The 22058-nt window shown below is 47.1% G+C and overlaps 1 protein-coding gene across 8 annotated transcripts in view; it reads right to left on the minus strand.

Moving 5' to 3' along the window:
- Positions 1-22058, minus strand: part of MYH10 (myosin heavy chain 10) — a 132184-nt gene that overhangs the window by 101369 nt on the left and 8757 nt on the right. For all 8 annotated transcript variants that reach the window (XM_058703103.1, XM_058703102.1, XM_058703100.1 and 5 more), the window contains exon 3: positions 6059-6215. In XM_058703103.1, the coding sequence (XP_058559086.1) occupies positions 6059-6215 (157 nt within the window). The remainder of the gene's footprint in view (positions 1-6058; positions 6216-22058) is intronic.

The raw sequence follows: 22058 nt of genomic DNA on the forward strand, positions 1-22058 counted from the left end.
AGTCTCACTGAACTGGGAACGGCCCCTGACCACCGCCCTATCCCTCCCTCCGGCTGCGCAGGCCACATTCACAGGACGAGGCTGACCCCTGCCTCCTTTACTGGTCTGCTCTCGCAGGGGTCATGACATGCCCTTCCTTCCACGCGCTGCCCCAGGCGCACGGCCAACGTGTGTCCCCACGTGTCGTTCCGTGCTGAGCTCAGTTGGGGCCCCTCTGGTTCCTCGATGCGTCCTCCTTTCAACCAGCCATATTCTGGAGTTAGACACACGATACCGCCAGTGCCTGCCCATGAGGCGGTGCTGCGTGAGATCCGGCTCGCTTCCCTATGCCAGCATCTTCGGTGGCTCAAAGTCAGTGCCGGGTGCCGCCCTGGGCTCTGCAAGCTTGTGCCCTGGTTCCCACTCTGCCGCGAACTGACTCCGCATCTATAAATGCGCCACTGATGCCCTGCTCTTCCCGCGTTCTTCACCCATGCGGCTAGGTTTTTAACAAATCCGTATTTATTCATTGTAAATAGGAACCCTCAGAGCCCTAAATTCTCCAGGTCTGAGCAACTTCCAGAGAATCCCACCACACCAAGTTTCTTACGGCTTTTCTGAAGCAGTGCACACATACAAAAACTAACCAAAACTCAACTGCCTCCGAATTAATTCAGGACGGCTCACTTCGGGCATCTGTACACACTTGCTATCGTTGTTCGAAACCGGAGACCCTCACAACCACCACCTACTGTTCCAATCTGCCCCGTACTTCATTTCCTGTGCTTCTCACCACCGCAGCCCAAGCCAGCTCAGCTCGCCAGACTTCTCTGTCCTCAATGTTCGTCTGTCTGGTCTTGTGCTGGCTCTGTGCCTCAGTTTCCCCATCCGTGCAGTAAGGGGTTGGGCTTGATCACCTCTAAGATGCTCGCCAGCCGTGATCCGACCATGCCTCCCTTCTGCCTCACTGAATCCTCCTCACCCTGCCGACTAAAGAACTATAACAATGTACGACGACCTCGATCTCTAAACACCTGTAAATGTAACCAGAGCCTGAACTGATATTTGAGGGAAACCATTTCGCTTTCAAAAATGCATCCAGCCTCCTAAAGACTATGGAGTCCTTTCCTAGCTCAGTGTTTCCCAAAGCACCTCCCAAGAATCACACATGGAGGTACTCGGTGAATCCATACTGAGTTAAATCATAATACAACAGCAGAAGTGGTTTCCGATCAATGACCTCAGCTCCTACCTTAAAAAACTAGACGAGAGCAAATCAAATTCAAATTAGAAAGAAGAACGGAAATGGGAAAGAACAGAAATCAATGAAATGGGGAACAGGAAAAAGAAGAAAAAAAATGTAACCAGATTCTGGTTATTTGAAAAAAATCATACAATTGATAAACTTCCAGCCAAAATGATCAGGAAAAAGACACAAATTGCCAAAGTCTAGAATAAGACAGAGAACAGCTACCTAGGATCCCACAGACACAGTCTGAGAACTAAGATAAAAAAAGGAACTTTTTAAAAAGACATAAACCACTAAAGCTCATTTCAGAAGAACGAATAACCTGATTGGCCCCATATCTGTTAAAGAACTTGATCTTGGGGCGCCTGGGTGGCGCAGTCGGTTAAGCGTCCGACTTCGGCCAGGTCACGATCTCGCGGTCCGTGAGTTCGAGCCCCGCGTCAGGCTCTGGGCTGATGGCTCGGAGCCTGGAGCCTGTTCCGATTCTGTGTCTCCCTCTCTCTCTGCCCCTCCCCCGTTCATGCTCTGTCTCTCTCTGTCCCAAAAATAAATAAAAAATGTTGAAAAAAAATTAAAAAAAAAAAAAAAAAAAAAAAAAGAACTTGATCTTGTGGAACTAATATTAACGTTACATGTCAATTACACCTCAGGTAAAAATAAATTGAATGTGTAATTAAAAGCCTTCCTGCAAAGAAAACGTATTTCACTAGTGAATTCCACACAACATTTAAGGGGAAAAATAACCATACCAAACTTTTCAGAAAATTCAAGAGGAAGAAACCTCTCCCTCCCAATCCATTCTCAGAGACAAGCCCGACTCTGACGCTACAGCTACAGAGACGTTACAATACAAGAAAATGACACACAAATCTCTGTCATCAGCAAGGGCACAGAAATTCTCAACAACACGTGAGCAGATCAAATCCAACGACACAAAGGGGGTACACACATGAGAAGCAGGTGACCTTCATCCTGGCCACGCAGGGTTAGTTCAGCACCCAAAGGCCAATGATCTAACTTACCTTATCTACAGACTACAGAATATCTGAATAGATGTAGAAAATGCATTTGACAAAACTCAACATTCACTCGTGTTAAAAGAAGAAGAAAAAAAAACCGAGCAAACTAGGAATACAAAAGAATTTCATGAACAAAAAATGTGTACATGAACACCATCCTTCATGGTGAAAAGGTGAAAGGTGTGGCCGAGACCAGGAACAAGGCAAGGATGTCTGTTGTCGCCACACCTACTGAACATTATTACAAGGCAAGAAAATAAACCCAAAGCCTAAGATATGAAGGAGGACACAGCAATGTCTCTATCTGCAGAAGACATGCTGGTCTACACAGAAAAATCCCAAAGAATCTACCAAAAATACCTTCCAGAAGAAGTGAGCTTTACAATATTGCAAAATACGTCAATACGTGTATTTAAAAAAATATCTCTTACATCAACAGCGTGCCATTGGAAACGTTAATTTTCAGTTCCCTTTAACACTAGAAAGCATGAAGCACTTACGTTGCGGTCTGTGTTTTACTTAGATACAAATCTGACAAGAACGGGAAGTTGAGATTTTTGAAATCAAGTTTATGTCCAAGAACTCTGCCATTCATTCATTCATTCATTCAGCCAGTGTTTCTTGAGCAACTACTCTGTGCCAGACCCACTCTGCATTTTATTGGCACAGTGTCCCCTAGAATCCAAACTTAGGAAGAAAGGTAAGCTCTCCTCTGGTTCTTTGCATTAAAGACACAAACTCTGACCAGTAATTATGATTACCAATCTCTTCATGGGCCCCCGTGGTTATTTGGAGGTTTTGCTCACAGTGGTAACTGAAAACCTACATGGACCAGGACTGGTAGGCAGTGTAAGCTATTACTCGACTACCCGAGTGCAAGCCCAGCCCCACGGAGCTGTGCGGTACATCAGCGTGTAGCCCCTACCTACAGAACGGAATGTGATAGGGTTGTTGACAGGTGTTTTGTTTTGTTTTGTTTTGTTTTGTTTTGTTTTGAACAACTTCCAGTTGTTATGTAGCCAAAACTATCAACTAATTCTTTCTGCTTTTCACGTGGAATTTCATGACTGTGGATGCGAATGTGTCACACTGCCTTGGCTTTGAATCCTAGTTCATAACCCCTTACGACCGACATTTTTTTGGGTCGAGTTTTTAACTGTTTGGTGCCCCAGTAAAACAGGGACAGCAACTCTGTTTACTTTATAGGATGGTTGTGGTAGGTTATGTCATGCACATGAAACATCCCGCCAGTGCCTGGCACACAGGAAGAGTCAATAAATGTTCACTCCAGCACTAATGAGGATAGCGGTAATGACACGGTATGCTGGTAAGCCACGTCTTCCTTGTTCTATCCGCACAGGGCTGGTCTGGCAACCCGGTCGTGGGACATGATTCGCATTTAATCACTGTTAACTATTTCATTCGATTCAATTTTTCCAATCGACCTGTCAAGATAATTTCAAAAACTCTCTCTTTTCGTCAAATGTATTTATTTTCCCTGCAAAGTTTCACGTCATCTACAAATTTCACGGCATGCGTCCTGCATGCTGATAAGAATGTTGCAACATTTTTAAACGGCCTTTAGTGCACACCCTGACAAACCTGGACAACCTCAGCTAGTCACCAGCACCCCACGGGCACCTTTGCCACGAACAGCCCTGGGGACGTCACGTTTGTGACACTCTGGAACGCTGTGTGGCGGTCCTGATGCTCGTTAACACCGTCCACTGTGCTTTTCCTTCCCGCTAAGCGAAAGGTATGTGGCGTGTATTGTCACGTTGTTCCTAGACTGTCAACAATAGATTCTAGAACCCTCCCTGGCAGGTACGTGAAGCTCAGAGGTCTGAAGCCTCTGCCCCTTTTTCAGAGTTGGAACTGCCCTCCGGAAACCCCCCTTTTCTAGACGATACTTCAGAGACCAGAGGGTCAGCCACGTCAACTGTGAGAACGTACTTGTCTGGATGCGGAAATATGGATTCAACTGGAGAAGGAGTGTCCTGTCTCCAATGGCTTCTCCCATATGAGGCAGAGCGTGCTCATTCATACAAACGCTTTTCTGCATAAAAAGATTCTTCTTCGTAGAGGCACAGAACCAAAACCAAAGAAGCTGGCCATTGTCTCTCCGCGGTCTGCAAGCCCCCCCAGCGGTAGCCATTTTCTTAGTATCCTCTGGCTCTGAAACTAAGAACTAATATTAAATCTCATCTTTTCTCGGCCTAAACGGATTCTGGAGAGTCACTCTTCTAGCTTTGAAGTCCTTCCTGTTTGCCTCCAGGGACCTGGTACATAAGCGTCCCAATGAAACGTGAAAGCGGGGGCTGGGCGCTATACCTGACGAACGCCTTCCCGCTACCCTTCAGACCCAGCCCCCAAGGCGTGCAATGCAGTGACAGGTGGACAGATCACACCCCGGTTCCTGAAGATCACGGAACTACTTTTTTTTTTTTTTCAAAGTTTTTTTAATGTTTTATTTATTTTTAAGACAGAGAGAGACAGAGCATGAATGGGGATGGGGTAGAGAGAGGGAGACACCAGAATCCGAAGCAGGCTCCAGGCTCCAAGCTGTGAGCACAGAGCCCGATGCGGGGCTCAAACCCACGAACCGTGAGATCGTGACCTGAGCCGAAGTTGGACACTCAACTGACTGAGCCACCCAGGCGCCCCACAGAACTATTTTATAAGAGCCGATAGAGTTTATCGTACTTTGCCGAGTTTATTTTGTAAAAGATGAAACGAGAGGGAGCGTTATTACAGGAGAGCTCACAGAGCACTAGGAGGTCCCGTGTTCAATGCTGTCTTTTTGAGCAATAAGAGGGAAATGCGTTCAAAATGGCCACGTTCTGGTTTTCAGGAAAATGTCCCTCCGTACACCGTTGTGTCTAAAGCCAGGATTCAAAGGGATGACTCTTCAAATTTATACTTCATCCTAAGCCCAAAAGGAAGCCACTGCGATCCACCAACCGGCCCAGTGCTTTCTAACTTCTGTTGTCCCCTCTTCTACGTATTTACGACAGAAATATTATATGACCTTTTGCTCCCCAATGAAGCCTCTACCTTTTCCATCATCCCTCCTGTGGCTCTTCCTGTGGGTGCTAAAACCCAGTCCAAGAGAGTTCTGGTTATCCCGGTTTGTGATGGACAGCAAACGTATATAAAAACTAGATGCTTTTTAACGAAAAAAATTAATGTGAACTAATTATGAAACAACAGTCATACTTACCTACTTCTTCTAGAAAAGGGCCACACTGCCCATTGCCATCTTAAAAATTCCTAATTCAGGGGCGCCTGGGTGGCTCAGTCGGTTAAGCATCCTACTCTTGATTTCAGCTCAGGTCATGATCTCACAGTTCACGAGATCGAGACCCACGTCAGGCTCTGTGCTGACACTGCAGAGCCTGCTTGGGATTCTCTCTGCCCCTCTCCTCCGTTCATGCTCTTTCTCTCTCACTCTCTCAAAATAAATCAATTAATTAAAAAAAAATTTTACGGGTGCCTGGTGGCTCAGTCGGTTGAGCGTCTGACTCTTTAGCTCGGGTCATGATCTTAGTTTGTGGGATCGAGCCCCACGTCAGGCTCTGCGCTGACAGTGTGGAGCCCGCTTGGGATTCTGTCTCTCCCTCTCTCTCTGCCCCTCCCCGTGCTCTCTCTCAAAATAAACATATTAGAAAAAAAAAAAAAAAAGACTTCGTAATTCCTCCACAATAAACACTTAACTACGTTTCAAGATTGTTTAAGCTTAAAGCCCTTTGAGACACAAACACAACTCACATGTAAGAAACTGAGTATTTAGAACTCTAACCCTCCCAGTTACCTTGAAGCATGCATCTATAAGCAGATTCAGAGATAGCGTAGATGTGTGGAGGCATCTCATGGCGTTTCTTCCCTCTGTACATTTCAATGATATTCTCAGAGTAGATTGGAAGATTCTTGTAAGGGTTTATGACTACACAGAAGAGTCCAGAATAAGTCTAGAAGAAAAATAAAATACAGCGTTAAAAAAAAAAAACCAAAAACAATCCCTGAATATATCACACAGCCAGAGACCATACAGTAATCTGAACAGGAGCCTTCATCCCTAGAGTAATTAATCTCTTCTCCTAATTAAATCTAGCCGAGGATATACGATTCCAAACCACAGGCAGTTCTCCCACAGATCATTTGTTAAGGGGCACTCTTCTGGACTCAATTCCTTCATCTGTAAAATGGCCATAACAACATATGCTTCCCAACCTCACAGGGCTACCAGCGAAAGGCTCAAGCAGCCCATGATTCATGTTTTCGGGGCGATTTTCCGAGTGTGCATGGTACGAAAAGGTCAGTAATCTAGTTCCAGATTCCACACTGCAGCTAATCACTTAGGAAATGCCATGTGTTAAGTTTGGGTGCAGAATCAAAGAAGAATACCCACAATTACCTGAAAACGTGGTTGTTAAAGAGATTTGCAAAATCATAAAACTTCTCTAAGTATTTTGCTGTGGAAAACAGCGTTTGTTTTGTGAAAGATTATTTATGTTAACTTGTTGTCCACTTACTTTTTTTTTAATGTTTATCCATTTTTGAGAGAGAGACAGAGCGTGAATGGGGGAGGGTCAGAGAGAAGGAGACACAGAATCCGAAGCAGGCTCCAGGCTCCGAGCTGTCAGCACAGAGCCCGACGCGGGGCTCGAACTCACAAGTCGTGAGATCATGACCTGAGCTGAAGCCGGACGCTCAACCGACTGAGCCCCCCAGGCATGCCTGTCGTACACTTATTTTAAATGAATTTATTTAAATAAATACATGGCTTACTGTTTTTAAGTGAATTGATACATATTTTTAAAATTTATTTTAATTTCAAATACAGTAAGTACCGATAAATATAAACTACACAAACACAAAAGGACACAAAAGGGTCCTCAATTTATTTTATTTTTCTTAATGTTTTTATTTATTTATGAGACAGTGTGCAAGCAGGGGAGGGGCAGAGACAGAGGGGGACAGAGGATGTGAAGCAGGGTCCAGGCTCCAAGCCATCAGCACAGAGCCCGACGCAGGGCTCAAAAACTCACGAGCCGTGAGATCATGACCTGAGCAGAAGTCCAACGCTTCACCGACTGAGCCACCCAGGCACCCTCTCAATTTTTTTTTCAAAGGCTTTGTTTTTAAATCATCTCTACACCCAGCATGGGGCTCGAACTTATGACCCCAAGATCAAGAGTCACATGCTTCACCCCCTGCGCCAGCCAGGCGCCCCGTGGGTCCTCAACAATTTTTAAGAGCCATTAGTCTAGAAGACATGAACCCTTCTTGGCCAGCATATTCACCATTATTAGAACCGATACTAGGAACACTTTTGATTTGGGGGTTTTCTTAATTCGCTAAGAATGATTTCTAAGAAGAGTGTACAAAACTGACCATGGGGGTCAGGGAAGAACAGAACCGCCAGGCTGCTGCCAGGCGCCCCAGTCCTCCAAGGACCGAGGCATCTGGAAGTGGCAGTCCGTGGCACTGTGATGCAGGCCTTTTTTGTTTTTTAGTATTTTTGATGTTTATTTAGTTTTGAGAGAGAGAAAGACGGACAGAGCAGGAGCGGGGGAGGGACAGAGAGAGAGGGAGACACAGAACCCGAAGCAGGCTCCAGGCTCCGAGCCGTCAGCACAGGGCCCGACGCGGGGCTCGAACCTGCAAACCACGAGTTCACGACCTGAGCCGGAAGTCAGATGTTTAACCGACTGAGCCACCCAAGCGCCCCGCAGGCCTTTTAATGAAGGTGATCTGGGGGACTGAGTCCACAGGCAAGAGGACACTACAAAGGCCGGGGCTGATGGCGTTCAGCTGCGTGGCCCGCTCTCCGGGGACCCTAAAGGGTGTCTCAGCAACAGCTGTGTCTGTGAAGGCGGAAACCTTGGCAGCTGCCGCCAGAAGGCACCCTCGAGACGGCTCTAGGCGCACACTGCAGTGACCAGTGCTAAGGCGGGGACAGGAGCCTGCTGGAAGGAGGGCAGTGGTCAGGTCAGAACCTCATCTCAGGCTGTGCCCCCCACAGCTTTCCTAAGTCACAACCGGAGGTGCGGGTGTGGGCAGAGAGGAGGCAGAGGCGAAAGGCTCTGCCCCAAGTTCACGGCTAGGAGCTGTTGGCCTTACTTCTGAGCTGGCCAGAGGGACATCGCCCCTGTCTGCCTGAGGCCAGAGAAGGCGCCTGCCCCCTCCCTCGATGGCCACTCGGGCCTTCTGACTGTCGCCTCTCTCGTCCGGGCAGCTCAGGTCCCAGACAAGCCTGGCTGGCTCCTGTATACAGACAGGTGAACAAATCCTAACTATACATCTCAATGATTTTTTTAAAAAATGTTTACTTATTTCAGTAATCTCTACACCCATCCTGGCGCTTAAACTCATGATGCCCAGATCAAATCAAAAGTCACAGACACTCTTCCGACTGAGCCAGCCGGGCGCCCCTCGATGAATTTTTATATACACCCCACTTTTCCATTCAAAAATTAGATCGGAGTCTATCATGAAGCTACGGATTCTACACTTCACTTTTATAAGAGGTAAATTATAGGCCGACCACAAAGAAAACAAAACAAATAAATGCAAGAAAGTTCAAACACGGAAATTCAGTTTAACATCCCATAACCACGTATGGCGTGGTAACAGATCCTAACAGCGACATTTAACTCAGAAATAATTCCCACATATGTGTCTCCCATGCGGTGGGTGCTTTTCTGAGGACTCAGGATCACAAAATGACTCAGTCTCACAAGTATGAGTACGTCATCTAAAAACAAGGTTAAATAATCATCAGTACCCTGTGCTTGCCAGAGAGGGGGAGTAAAAAAAAATGTTTATGTGGGAACATCATTCAATTTAAGTGCTTGAAGAGCTGACTTTGAACTCTCTGGAAATGAGCTCCAATTCCAGGATCCTGTAGAAATGATAACGGAAGCGATGCTGTGTTACTTTTATCTTCTGCGGGGCACGTGGCAGGAGGGCAATATGCTGTTAAAATCCTGTCTCTCTGACTCCAAAGTTCCAATTAGACCTCATTCAGTGTGTGAACAGGCACACGAGACATTTTACGCCTTCAAGAAACACACAACTCCAGGTAGGAAGACAACAGACTAAACACACACGTGAGACACTAAAAAGAGAGCGGTAAGAAAAGAGAAGGAGAAAGATGAACACGATTATAAATGGGACAGAAACTCTGCAGCCGCACACGCAACCAACCCCAGGCCCCGAAAGTCAAGGCCATCTGGTCAGAAACTGCAAAACGAGGTACAAAATTCAGACTAAATGGTCTCTGATGTCCTTTTAAAAACTAGTTAAAGGGCAAAAGGAGGGATAAAGAAGTTGCCATGAAAATAGGGGGAGCCGGGCGCCCGGGTGGCTCAGCCAGGTCATGATCTCACGGTTCAAGAGACTGAGCCCTGCGTCAGGCTCTGTGCTGATGGCGAGGAGCCTGCTTGGGACTCTCTCTCTTCCTCTCTCTGCCCCTCCCCCACTTGCTCTCTCTCCCCTCTCTCAAAATAAATAAATAGACTTAAAGTGCATGAAACTTAGTGGCAGGATATAGGCAAGGCACAGTGAACAGCTCGGCCTCGCCGAGCACGGAACGTGCACGGTGGGAGCTCAGAAGGGCGGACTCAACCGCTTAGATTCTGCCCGCACAGGCGATCAGGTACCAGAGGTTCAGGGGAGAAGAGCGACGGAAGGGAAGGAGCATGTTTGTAAAAGGATCGATCGGGTAGCCCCACGGAAAAGAGACCGGAGGGCAAGAGGTGAGGAGCGGGGAGTGGAGACTACTACTGTCCCAGTCCCAGCACAGTGCCGGGGCTCAGATGAGAGGGAAGAGGTGGGTCACGAGAGAGCTGGGGGGAGGGAGACTCCATGGCGCTCAACAGGTCTGCACATAAAGACCACCAAAGATGTGAGCTAACAGCCCCAGCGTTCAACCGATGTACATACAGGAAGAACAGTCTGATATGTGGGGGAGATCATGAATCCCCTCTGAGCGTACGGAGCTTGGGCGATGCTGAATGGGATGTGCTACGGCAGGCGTGCCCGGGAGAGCGCCCAGGGAGAGCTGGACAAGCCAAGAGAACATTCTGAAGCACTGTGAAGGCCTGACGGACGTCTGTGCGGCCTCCGACACACCAGCTTCTGTTATACACCTTCCTCAGAGCGACAGGCAAAAACACCTGCACAAGAAACCTGCCGTTCTGTAGACACGCTGCCCTGCTTTACGCCTCCAGGCTTCTGCACACGCAGCTCTCTCTGCCCGGAAAGCCCACCATCCAACAGGAATGCGCGCGCACGTTCTTTCAAGGTTCCAAGGACTGGGCAGCCAGGAAATGAGGCAGTGAGGACGTCAGGGCCAGGGCGCAGAGCAGAAGCAGGACCGAACGGGGGTCTCACCCATGCCGCTCCCCCCCTGCAGCTCGCAGAGGGCATCAGGCCACCACCCGAAGGAGAGTTCACCCACACCATCTGCAAACACTGCACCCACAGAAATTCGCACGCGTGTTTGAAACGATGAACCCGAAACCCTATGCGAGGAGGAAAGCATCATCATCCAGAGGCTTCAGAGAGAGGATGTGCCTACGGAAATTGCCTACAAAATCAGCTAAAAGGAAGCTTTAGGAAACAGATTTACAGGTGCAGCAGAATGTAATAGAACAGGGACTCCACCAAATGGAACAGAAATGCACAAGGAAAGGAGACGTGGCTGAGGCCGGCAAGGAACAGCTGTAAGCAGTCCTCTGACATGGAAGCCCAAAACCCCGCAGTGGAGAAAGTAAAGAGCAGAACGGATATCAGGAAATAAGCGATCCAGTGGGCACATCTACTCTGAGAGCGCTTCCTCTTAGAGAACAGGACAAGAGGTACAATAACAAAAGAAGGCACAAGGGTAAAAACACTAGAATAATCATTATTGCTTCTTTGGGGGAAGAAAGGCCAAAATTCTGTTAAAAAAGGACAATCGTCGAAAACAAACTGGTTGCTAAACCCTTAGGTGAATGGCAGACAAGGACACTCCCCATACACACCTCCGCCGAACAAAACCCCAGACCCCGGGCTGACTCACTTGTCAATCTCAACACCACAGATAGAGACGAGCGGGCATTAAGCATGTCCTGAATCCACATCTGATCAAGCCTCTGGACGCAAATGCAATCAACAAAATCCAGACTATGGGAGGTTCTACAGAACGGACTCTTGTTTCTTCAACTAAAAGAGGGGAGACGGACCGATCAGGAGAGACAGAACAACTACTTAGCATATAGTGACCGTCTCTGGACCCTGAAGTGACTAGACCAACTGCAATAAACATTTATGAGACCTAAGGGCAGTGTGAACGTGAGCAAATGATGACACAGAATTATTAAGTCCTGCTCACGCAGACGGTAGTTACAAATCCCAAAATCGGTGGCTGAGGACCAGAAGGCTGAGCAGAGTGAAATCTTGAGCAGCATGCAAGGTCAGGAGCACAGAACTAGGAGCCTGCCCCCTGGGAGGAGGGGAAACGTCCCAGGCTTTCACCTGAGCCCCTGATCCATGATGAGCTACGCGTGCTAGACCCGTTCGCCTACCCGCCTGCCCAGAGCAGGACTCTAGACACAGCTCAATGTCATTGCCTCCGCGCTTCTTTCCGTACAATCACGGGCACATGAGACACCTACAATCCAGCATAACATCTGCACCCCTGTGAGTCTGTTTGCATCGCCTCGTATTGTTACCTTGGACAGTGGTATGTTCCAGTGATTAAAAAACGTGATCGAGAATTCTGCCAGAGAATCGGGAACCATTAAAAGAAAAGCCATAAAAAAAAAACCATAAAAAAACAAACATAAAAAGCCTTTAAAAAATCATAAAAAGAAAACCCAAATGAAAAATGCAACATAAAGTAATGGAAATTAGCAATTCACCGGGTGTGTTTAAAGGCAATTTAGATACAGATGAAGAAAGAATTAGTTCTTCCACACTTTAGCAGAAGCAAATATCTGAGCTAAGCACGGGGGTGCGGGGCGGGAGATGGGGATTAAAATACAGAAGGATGGGAAGGCTGCATGGGGCGTGGTGACAAGGTTGGACTCAGTGGCACAAGAGTGCTAGCAGGAGGAAAGGGACCGCGGGGCAGAAGTGGTCTTGGAAGGGGCAATGGCTGAGAATTTTCCAAAACCAACCAAAGCCATCAAGGCACAGAAGAAAATGCTCCAAGCTCCACGCCTGATACAGAGACGCAAACTTCACCTAAGCACCTCGGAGTGAGTGTGCTGGAAACCAAAGACAAAGAGAAAATTTTAGGAACCGCCAGTGCAAAGAAGCACAGATTAGCGTCAAAGGTACGAGAGCGAAACCGCAGGCTGGGTTCTCAACGGCACACAGCGCGGTGGGAAAATCGCCACCAGCTCTGGACTCTAAATCCGGGGGGGGAAGAAACGTGAGAAATGAAGGAGGAGGGGCACCTGGCTGGCCAGGCCAATGGAGCATGTGACTCTTGATCTCGGGGTTGTGAGTTCGGGCCCCATGCTGGGCGTGGAGCTTACTTAAAAAAAAATTGAGGAGCGCCTGGGTGGCTCAGTCGGTTGAGCGTCCAACTTCAGCTCAGGTCATGATCTCGCAGTCTGTGAGTTTGAGCCCCGCATCGGGCTCTGTGCTGACAGCTCGGAGCCTGGAGCCTGCTTGGGATTCTGTGCCTCCCTCTCTCTGTCCCTCCCCCACTCATGCTTGCTCTCTCTCTCTCTCTCTCTCTCAAAAATAAACATTAAAAAAATTTTTTTTTAAATCTAGACACAGAAATCCACGTCAACATACTGAGCAGCAGCGTGCGGGCTGGGAGGCAGCAGGGACAGAGTTCAAGTGCTCTGGGGCCGCTCTGCGTCCACTGCGGGTAAAGAGCAGCAGTGGCGGTCAGTCTCTGGTCGGTCAAGGCTGCGCTGGAGAGCAGGTGACCGCTAAAGGAATGACGAAGACGAGAGCAAAAATACCCATCACAGGGTGAGAGGTGAAAAGGTACAATGGTAACAATAAACGTTACCTCATCAAAAAAGGAGGGAGAAAAAAGGAAAAGCACAGAACGGGGGGACCAAGAGGGAGCAAGGGGTCAGATGGCCGAGTTCAAGTGAAATTTTTCAGTTACTACTGTACCCATACATCAGCTAAATACTCTGGTTAAAATATTAATACTGTCAGATTAGGGCCAAAAATAACAACTACAGGCTGTCCACCTACCCTCTTCCGTAGAAAACCACAGGAAGGCTGAACATAAAAGTCTGGAAGACAACAAGCCGTGCAAACACTAAGCAAAAGGGGAAAAAAGCTAATACTTTCCAAGAGAAGTATTTACTTCTATTTATTTATTTTTAAATTTTCTTTTTGAGAGAGAGAGAGACAGACAGACAGAGCACGAGTGGGGGAGGGGCAGAGGGAGAGGGAGAGGGAGACACAGAATCCGAAGCAGACTCCAGGCTCTGAGCTGTCAGCGCAGAGCCTGACGCGGGGCTTGAACTCACGAACCATGAGATCATGTCCTGAGCAGAAGTCAGCCACTTAACTAACTGAGCCACCCAGGCGCCCCGAGAAGTATTTACTATTAAAAAAGAGACCATTTCATGAGGATCCACCAGAAAGATCTAAAAATCCTACCTTTGGATACATGTGACAACACAGCTCCAACACATATACAGCAAAAATGACAGGACTGAAAAGAGGAACAGATTAATGGTGACCGATAGAGAACAGCAAATAAAACTCGAAAACCATGAGGATATACACTGCACAAGAGGGACCCTGCATCCAATCACAGCGGATGTGTGTGTTTTTCAAGAGCGTGCTGACCTCTTACCCAGCTCGAGCACATGATGGACCATAAAACAAGTCCAACAAACTTCAAAGGACTGAAATCATTCAGGGTATGTTGTTCTCTGACCAAAGGGATTATTAGAAACAACAAAATCAACCTGAAACCCCCCTGATGTTTGAAACAAATTTTTTTTAATGTTTATTTATTTTTGAGAGGCAGAGAGAGTGTGAGCAGGAGAGGGGCAGAGTGAAAGAGAGACACAGAATCTGAAGCAGGCTCCAGGCTCCGAGCTGTCAGCACAGACAGCTGATGCGGGGCTCGAACTCATGAACCGCGAGATCATGACATGAGCTGAAGTCGGACGCTCAACTCACTGAGCCACCCAGGCGCCCCTGAAAACCCCCTGATGTCTAGAAATTAATCAACCTACTTCTAAATAACTTGCAATGTCCATGAAGACACCCTCAGTATTCTGAACTGAACAGTAATGAGAATACAACATACTGGGACTTGCAGAATACAGCTAAACACCTATCACTTACACCTCTGGGGAGACTCCTTATTTATTTATTTTTTATTTTTCTACTTGACAGAGAGAGAGAGAGAGAGAGAGAGAGAGAGAGAGAGAGAGAGAGAGAAAAGGAGTGTGAAAGCGGGGGAGGGGGACAGAGGGAGAAGGAAAGAGAATCTTTTTTTTTTTGTAAGAGTGTATAATTTATGAGACGCCAGGGTGGCTCAGTCGTTTAAGCGTCCGACTCTAGTTCAGGTCATGATCTCACGGTTTGTGAGTTCGAGCCCCGCGTCGGGCTCTGCGCTGACAGCTCGGAGCCTGGAGCCTGCTTCAGATTCTGTGTCTCCCTCTCTCTCTCTGCCCCTCCCCCACTTGTGCTCTGTCTCTATCAAAAATAAATAAATGTAAAAAAAAATTTAGAGTGTATGATTTATTTAAGTTCACGTTAGTTAACGTACAGCGTCGTATTAGGTTCAGGGGTAGAACCCAGCGATTCATCACTTATATACAACACCCAGTGCTCATCCCCACAGGGAGAGAAAATGTTAAGCAGGCTCCATGATCAGCACAGAGCCCAATGCTCTGAGGGCTTGATCCCACGACCCTGTTCGTGACCTGAGTCGAAATTGAGAGTTGGATGCTCAACTGACTGAGCCACCCAGGCACCCCTAGACTTCTTTTAAAAAAAGGGTAGCAGATCAGGAATTAAAGAGAATGTCACTACAAGTTCTACAGAAAATAAGAGTGTATGATGCACAACTTTATGCCAATAAATTTGAAAATTGAGATGAAACAGAGAAATTCCTAGAAAAACACAATTATAGGGGCGCCTGGGTGGCTCAGTCGGTTGGGCGTCCGACTTCGGCTCAGGTCACGATCTCGCGGTCCGTGAGTTCGAGCCCCGCGTCGGGCTCTGGGCTGATGGCTCAGAGCCTGGAGCCTGCTTCCGATTCTGTGTCTCCCTCTCTCTCTGCCCCTCCCCCATTCATGCTCTGTCTCTCTCTGTCTCAAAAATAAATAAAAGGTTAAAAAAAATATATTAAAAAAGAAAAAAGAAAAACACAATTATCAAAACGAACAGAAGAAACTAGAGATCTGAGAAGTTCTACATCTGGTTTTTTAAAACATTTTTTTTAGGTTTCTCTTTGAGAGAGAGATAGACAAGAGTGCGAGCAGGGGAGGGGCAGAGACAGAGAGAGGGAGACACGGAATCCGAAGCAGGTTCCAGGATCCAAGCTGTCAGCACAGAGCCCCACGCGGGGCTGCAACCCACGAACCATGAGATCATGACCTGAGCCCAAGTTGGACGTTCAACCAACTGAGCCACCCAGGCGCCCCTGAAAAGTTCTACATCTATTAAAGAAAAACTTGGGGCGCCTGGATGGCGCAGTCGGTTAAGCGTCCGACTTCAGCCAGGTCACGATCTCGCGGTCCGTGAGTTCGAGCCCCGCGTCAGGCTCTGGGCTGATGGCTCGGAGCCTGGAGCCTGTTTCCGATTCTGTGTCTCCCTCTCTCTCTGCCCCTCCCCCGTTCATGCTCTGTCTCTCTCTGTCCCAAAAATAAATAAAAAAACGTTGAAAAAAAAAAAATTTAAAAAAAAAAAAAAAGAAAGAAAAAACTTGCCTACAAAGAAAACTATAGTTATTTTAAAAAGCAATAACACAAACCCTCTCCAAGCAATATCTGAGAACACACAAAGGTGAGATATTCCCTGATTCATTTCATAAAACCAGCATCACTTGAGAGCAGAATACGACAAGGATATTACAAAACAAGGAAAAATTTAAGCCAATCTCACTCATGAATATAGATGCAAACATCCTACACAAAATATTAGCAAGCAGAATCCAGTATATAAAAAGAATACTTAGTCCTTGCCAGGTTAATTTAACACTCAAAAATATATGTAATTCACCACCATAACAAAATAGCCAGAAAAATCACACTATCATTTCACTCGATGCTGGAAAAAACATTTGACAAGTGACATCCAAACAGGATTTTAAAAATTCATCTATTCAGGATAAAAACTAAGAATAGAAGAATTCCCTTAATCTGATAAAGAATATTAAAAACAAAACAAAATGGAAGCGAACCATCATTTTTTTTAAGTTTATTTTTTTTAGTCATCTCTACACCCAACATGGGGCTTGAACTCATAACCCTGAAGTCAAGAGTCCTGTGCTCCACTGACGGAGACGCCCAGGCACCCCAAAGCAACCATCATTCTTAATGGTGAAATGATGACACTTCTGAGATCAGGAATGACAGACACCGATGATCTCCACTGCTGTTTAACCAATATTTACTGAGGGTCCTAGGAAACACAATAAAGCAAATAAAAGAAATGTGCAAGAATTAGAAAGGAAAAAACAAAACTGTCACTATTTGTAGACATATAGAAAATCCAATAGAAATATCCATAGAGGACGCCTGGGTGGCTCAGTCAGTTAAGCGTCCGACTCTCGGTTTTGGCTCAGGTCATGATCTCACGGTTCATGAGTTCGAGCCCCACGTTGGGCTCTGTGCTGATGGTGGGGAGCCTGCTTGGGATTCTCTCTCTCTCCCTTGCTCTCTGCCCTTTCCCCACCTGGGTACTCTATCTTTTAAAATAAATAGGTAAACAAACAAAAAAGGAATATCCATAGAAAAGTAGAAAAAAATGTAGAAAATCCAAAAGAATCACCAGCTAAACTGTCATGACCAATAAACAATTTTAGTAAGATTTTATGTGTAAGAAATATGACAGGGGCACCTGGGTGGCTCAGTCGGTTAAGCATCCGACTTCAGCTCAGGTCATGATCTCGTGGTTCGTGAGTTCGAGTCCCATGTCGGGTTCTGTGCTGACAGCTTGGAGCCTGGAGCCTGCTTCGGATTCTGTGTCTCCCTCTCTCTCTGCCCCTCCTGCCCATGCTCTGTCTCTCTCTCTCTCTCAAAAATAAACAAACATTAAAAAAATTTTTTAAAAAACCACAACAACTGTATTTCTACATCATGGCATCCATCAGAAAATGCTAAAACCACCATTTAAGTAGCATCCAAAAAAAAATCAAATACCCCAAAATAAATGTAAGAAGAGCCATCCTGGCCTCCACAGACAGCCGTAAAACAGATCATGGAAGTTGAAGAACTACGTAAACAGATACAGCCATGAACTAGAAGATCACATATTGCCAAGATCGTACTTCTCTCCTCAGCTGATCTACAGAATCAACAAAATCCCAAAGAAAATTCCAGCGAGGGTGCATGTGTGTGCATGTGCGTATGTAAAACTGACATATGGTTCTAAAATTATACTGAAATGCAAAAGATGTCACAGCCAAAACCACCCTAAAGAATAATAAAAATGAGGGCACCTACCACACCCAATACCAACACTTAGTCTAAAGACAATGTGATCTTAGCCGGAAGATGGGCACACAGTCCCCCGACACAATTAAGAGCCCACTTAGGAGCACCTGATATGTGACAAGGTGGCACTTTGGAGCACTGGGTCAACTGGACAGCCATCTCACACCACACACAGAATCCGACTCCAAATGGGGCCGAGGCCAACCCTGTGAAATACACCATTACATTCCCCTCTCAGACCGGGGCCTTCTGTCTCCTGCTGGAATCTGCCGAAATCAGGCTTTATCTAGAAACACTGCATGTAGGAGTTACAGATCTGTGTACGCGACCACCCGGGATTCCCACTCCTCACACACCGTACAGAAAGGCACGCCTGTGGGCCCCAGGTCCTGGCCCCAAACTGGCAAACACCCATGTCCAAAAGTAGCTGAGTGGATAAAGTGGGCCAGAAATCTTACCGTGGAACGTTATGCTATAACGCTACAACAGGATGAACGAAATATCCCAACCTTTTTCATTTCAGGGCCCCTTTACACTCTTTGAAATGATTAAAGACGCCAGAAACCTTTCATTTTATATAACCAAGCTTTTATAAACATATACCTGTTCATTTCAAAATACCCATTTTAAAATAAATCTCTTCATTTTAAAATAACGATACTTGTTAACATCAACAACGTCTCTTATGAAAATAACCTTACGTTTTCCAAAATGAAAGTGAGAAGGTGGTGCTGCTTTCTATTTTTGCCAATCTTCTGATTGTCTGGCTCCAGAGAAAGTGGCTCGGTTTTCAAATCTGTTTTCGCATTCAATCTGTGGTGCTACGTTGTGTTGGTTGGAGCAAATGAAGAAAATTAGCCTCACACACATAGTTGGTTTGGGAAAGAGAGCCGGAGTTTAACTGCCTTTCCCAGTTACCGTGGAGACTCCCCCTGGATGCTACCCCGAGACTCGACAAGTGAGAATTTCTTCAAGATCAGACGCAACGTGGCACACGTATCCCTATCGACGAACTTGCATCCTGTTCCTTACGTCAAAATCCAACAGCTTATCTTGCCTGTTGAAAGAATCTTTAACCCATCCGTGATTTTGTAACTATGTACACATCATTTGGAAAACGCTGGCTCAGTGAGTTATGATGGCCTTCCAGACGATGCCATTTCATCGTATGCCATTGGAAAAAAAAAATCTGTCATTAATATCGCCCTCTGTCTCATCGGAAAGGGTTGCAAGTGCCGACAGGCCGTCACGTCCACAGGGGTAAACGGAGTTTCCCCAAATCCGAATTTTCATGTGAAAACTCAGATTTTGGCATTGGCAACAAAGATGATCAATTGTTCCGTCTGAAGGGACGGGCCGCTTTGTTCATTTCTCTAAATGCGTCTGCCGAACACCCAGTTTGAGTAACGGTGGCTTATCTGTGAGTCACAGTCACTCTATCAGATAAAAATTGTGCACTCTTAAAAAAAAAAAAAATAGCGAGTTCAGTTTGCAACCCATAGAACTACGCCCCTGCCTTTCCCCGCGGTTCAGTATGGAAGTGTTTTATGCACGCTTTACCACCCCATCGCGTGGTATATTCAAAAGACTCCAGGGTTGACATTTCATAAAATCAATGATTTCTCCTGCTTTCTCAAGGGCAGCCTCACGTGACGCTGGATTATAAGGACTGCTAGCACAGTCTGGGGTCACTGCCTTCCCCCACCATCGCTTCTGTACCTTCAGCACCAACATTGACAGTGAAAGGGGCAAGTAACGTCTTCAAATAATCACGAGAGCCATTGTAACTCATCCATTGGAACAGTCTTAGGGAGACCCTGAGGGTCCACAGGCCGTGCTTTGAGAACTTCTGGATTACACCAACGCAAAGCAATACAGATGAACCTTAAAAATGTGATGCTGAGTGAAGAAACAGACACAAAGACCATCTCCTATGGGATTCGTTCAGGTACAAGTTCGTAAAGAGCAAAAACTACACTATATTGGTTGGGGATGTAGGCTTGGTTGATAAAACACACCGGGGGATCTTAAGACACTTCTCAGGAATTAACAGACAAAGCAGACAAAAACTAGTAAGGAAGATTTAGACAGAATTAAAAAGCTTAGTCCAAGGGGCACACACAGAACCCCCCACCGAACAATAACAGAATTAACGCTCTCGCCAGGCCCAGAGAATGCTCATCGAAACTGACGATACACAAGGCACACAGCCAGTCTCCACAAAAAACAAGGAACGGTATTATGTGAACCGTATTCTTTTCAATGCACGCAGTTTAAAAATCAGTAATAAAAAGACAACTTAAAAACCCCGCCTTGCGAAATTTTTAAAGTCTCCTTTTAGGTGGTTCGCAGGTTGGACAAGAAATCGTAACGGAAAACAGAAAATATCTAGGGCTGGTGAATAAAAATACCACGCATCAAAAGGCGCGTGTGAGGTGAGCTAAACCAGCAGCAGAGGAGGCATTTACAGGTTTCAGATGGTTTTACCAGGAGAGAGGATGAAGATATGTGACCTGAGGAGGCGGGAGGCCGGGGAGGGTACATTCGACGAAGATACAAGGAAATGACTTAACTAAGCCTGTTGGCAACGTAACTCACTCATGTGAATGTGCGTTACTGCCGGTCTCCAGAAATGCGTCCAAAAGGTCGCTCCCAACTCCCTACAGTGTCTGCATCTCAGCGGCTCAATCCCCACCCACTGGTGAATCCCAACGCCAAGGACACCTTCCTCACCCTTGTGGATACCTGCAGCCCCACTTTCTTACTGGATCCTTTAAGTTTATGTATTTATTTTGAGAGAGAGAGAGAGAGAGAGAGAGAGCGGGGAGGGGCAGAGAGAGAGGGAGACAGAGGATCCCAAGCAGGCTCCACGACACGGGGCTCAAACTCACGAGCCAGGAGATCGTGACCGGAGCTAAAGCCAGACGCTTAGCCGACTGAGCCGCCCAGGCACCCCTCTTACTAGGATTCTTGAAGGTCAAGTGCTCCAGCTTGTCACTGGCGGGGGCCCTTCCTCCACCCCACTAACCGCAGACACGACTGTCCCAAATTCTTAGCTCCGCTGGGACCTCACTGCTTTGAGATGAACTCAGCTTGTCCTTCTCTAAAGACCAAGGGGGGGCCACGCTTGGAAAAGAAATCCAGACCTCACTCAGGTTGTCCCTGAGTTTAGCTGGGGGAAAAAAAAAAAAAAATCAAACTTACTTGATAAAAGATACTTGCAAACTCTTAGAATCACGGCGAGGAAGGACTACAGAGGAACTCAGGTGTCCTTTCTTCGATTCCTTCTCTTTTACCCAGAATCTTCTTCCCCTTTGAATGTCCCTCCTCTCTCCCACTTGTAGGAAGCTGCGAGGAGGTCGGAGGCGGGGAATCAAGGTGAAGAGGCTGGCAGGAAAGGCGGCTGGCTCCCTTCCACACTGCAGCTCCCCGCACCCCCGGTGTCGCGTTTCCAGCACCAGACAGCACCCGACACTGACCCCTGCTCAAATCTGAGATGTCAGCTGGCGATCTGACAGGTGACATCTGACATCTCACATCGCGACCCACCTCCCTCCTTCGCTCCCTTATTCCCCCCAGACCCCTTCAGCCCACTGGACCAGGGAGGAAGGGAAGGGGGACTGTGCAGGCAATGGGTACGATGGCCACGGGTCCCCTGCCTTCCCAGGGCGGGACGGGCCTGCGCCCTCGCAAAACCACAAGCCGGGCCAGGACGTGGTGGCCTCACACGTTCTGCTGTGCAATCCTGGCCAGATCCTCGATGCTGCTCTCCCGTGATGCTCTTACTGGTGACTTCTCTTCCCCAAACCTTTTCCAGTTCAAGCCGCCTTCCCAACCGTGGTGGGTGTCCCCCACTTTGCGCCTTACCTCACAGAGACAACAGAAATGGGGGGCCGTCGGGCTTGACTGTACTACTCTGGCAAAGGTTGTGGGAGAACCATCCACTCCTCAGATCCTTCCCTGGGCAGCTCCCTCCTATCAGAAAGGTTCCAGCCCTAACGCGACCTTCCTGAAGAGCCCTTCACGGAGCCACTGCGGAAAGCCACTCTCCCGACTTACTCTATCCCCAGTCCGGTTTCATTTCCTTCTGGGATGTGTCAGAAAGGCAGGGACCCGGCCTGTCCCCACACCCTCTCCCCAGCACCTAGAACACAGTGTTCAGTA

Source organism: Neofelis nebulosa, chromosome 16 (assembly GCF_028018385.1).
Source record: "Neofelis nebulosa isolate mNeoNeb1 chromosome 16, mNeoNeb1.pri, whole genome shotgun sequence".
NCBI classification, from domain to species: Eukaryota; Metazoa; Chordata; class Mammalia; order Carnivora; family Felidae; genus Neofelis; species Neofelis nebulosa.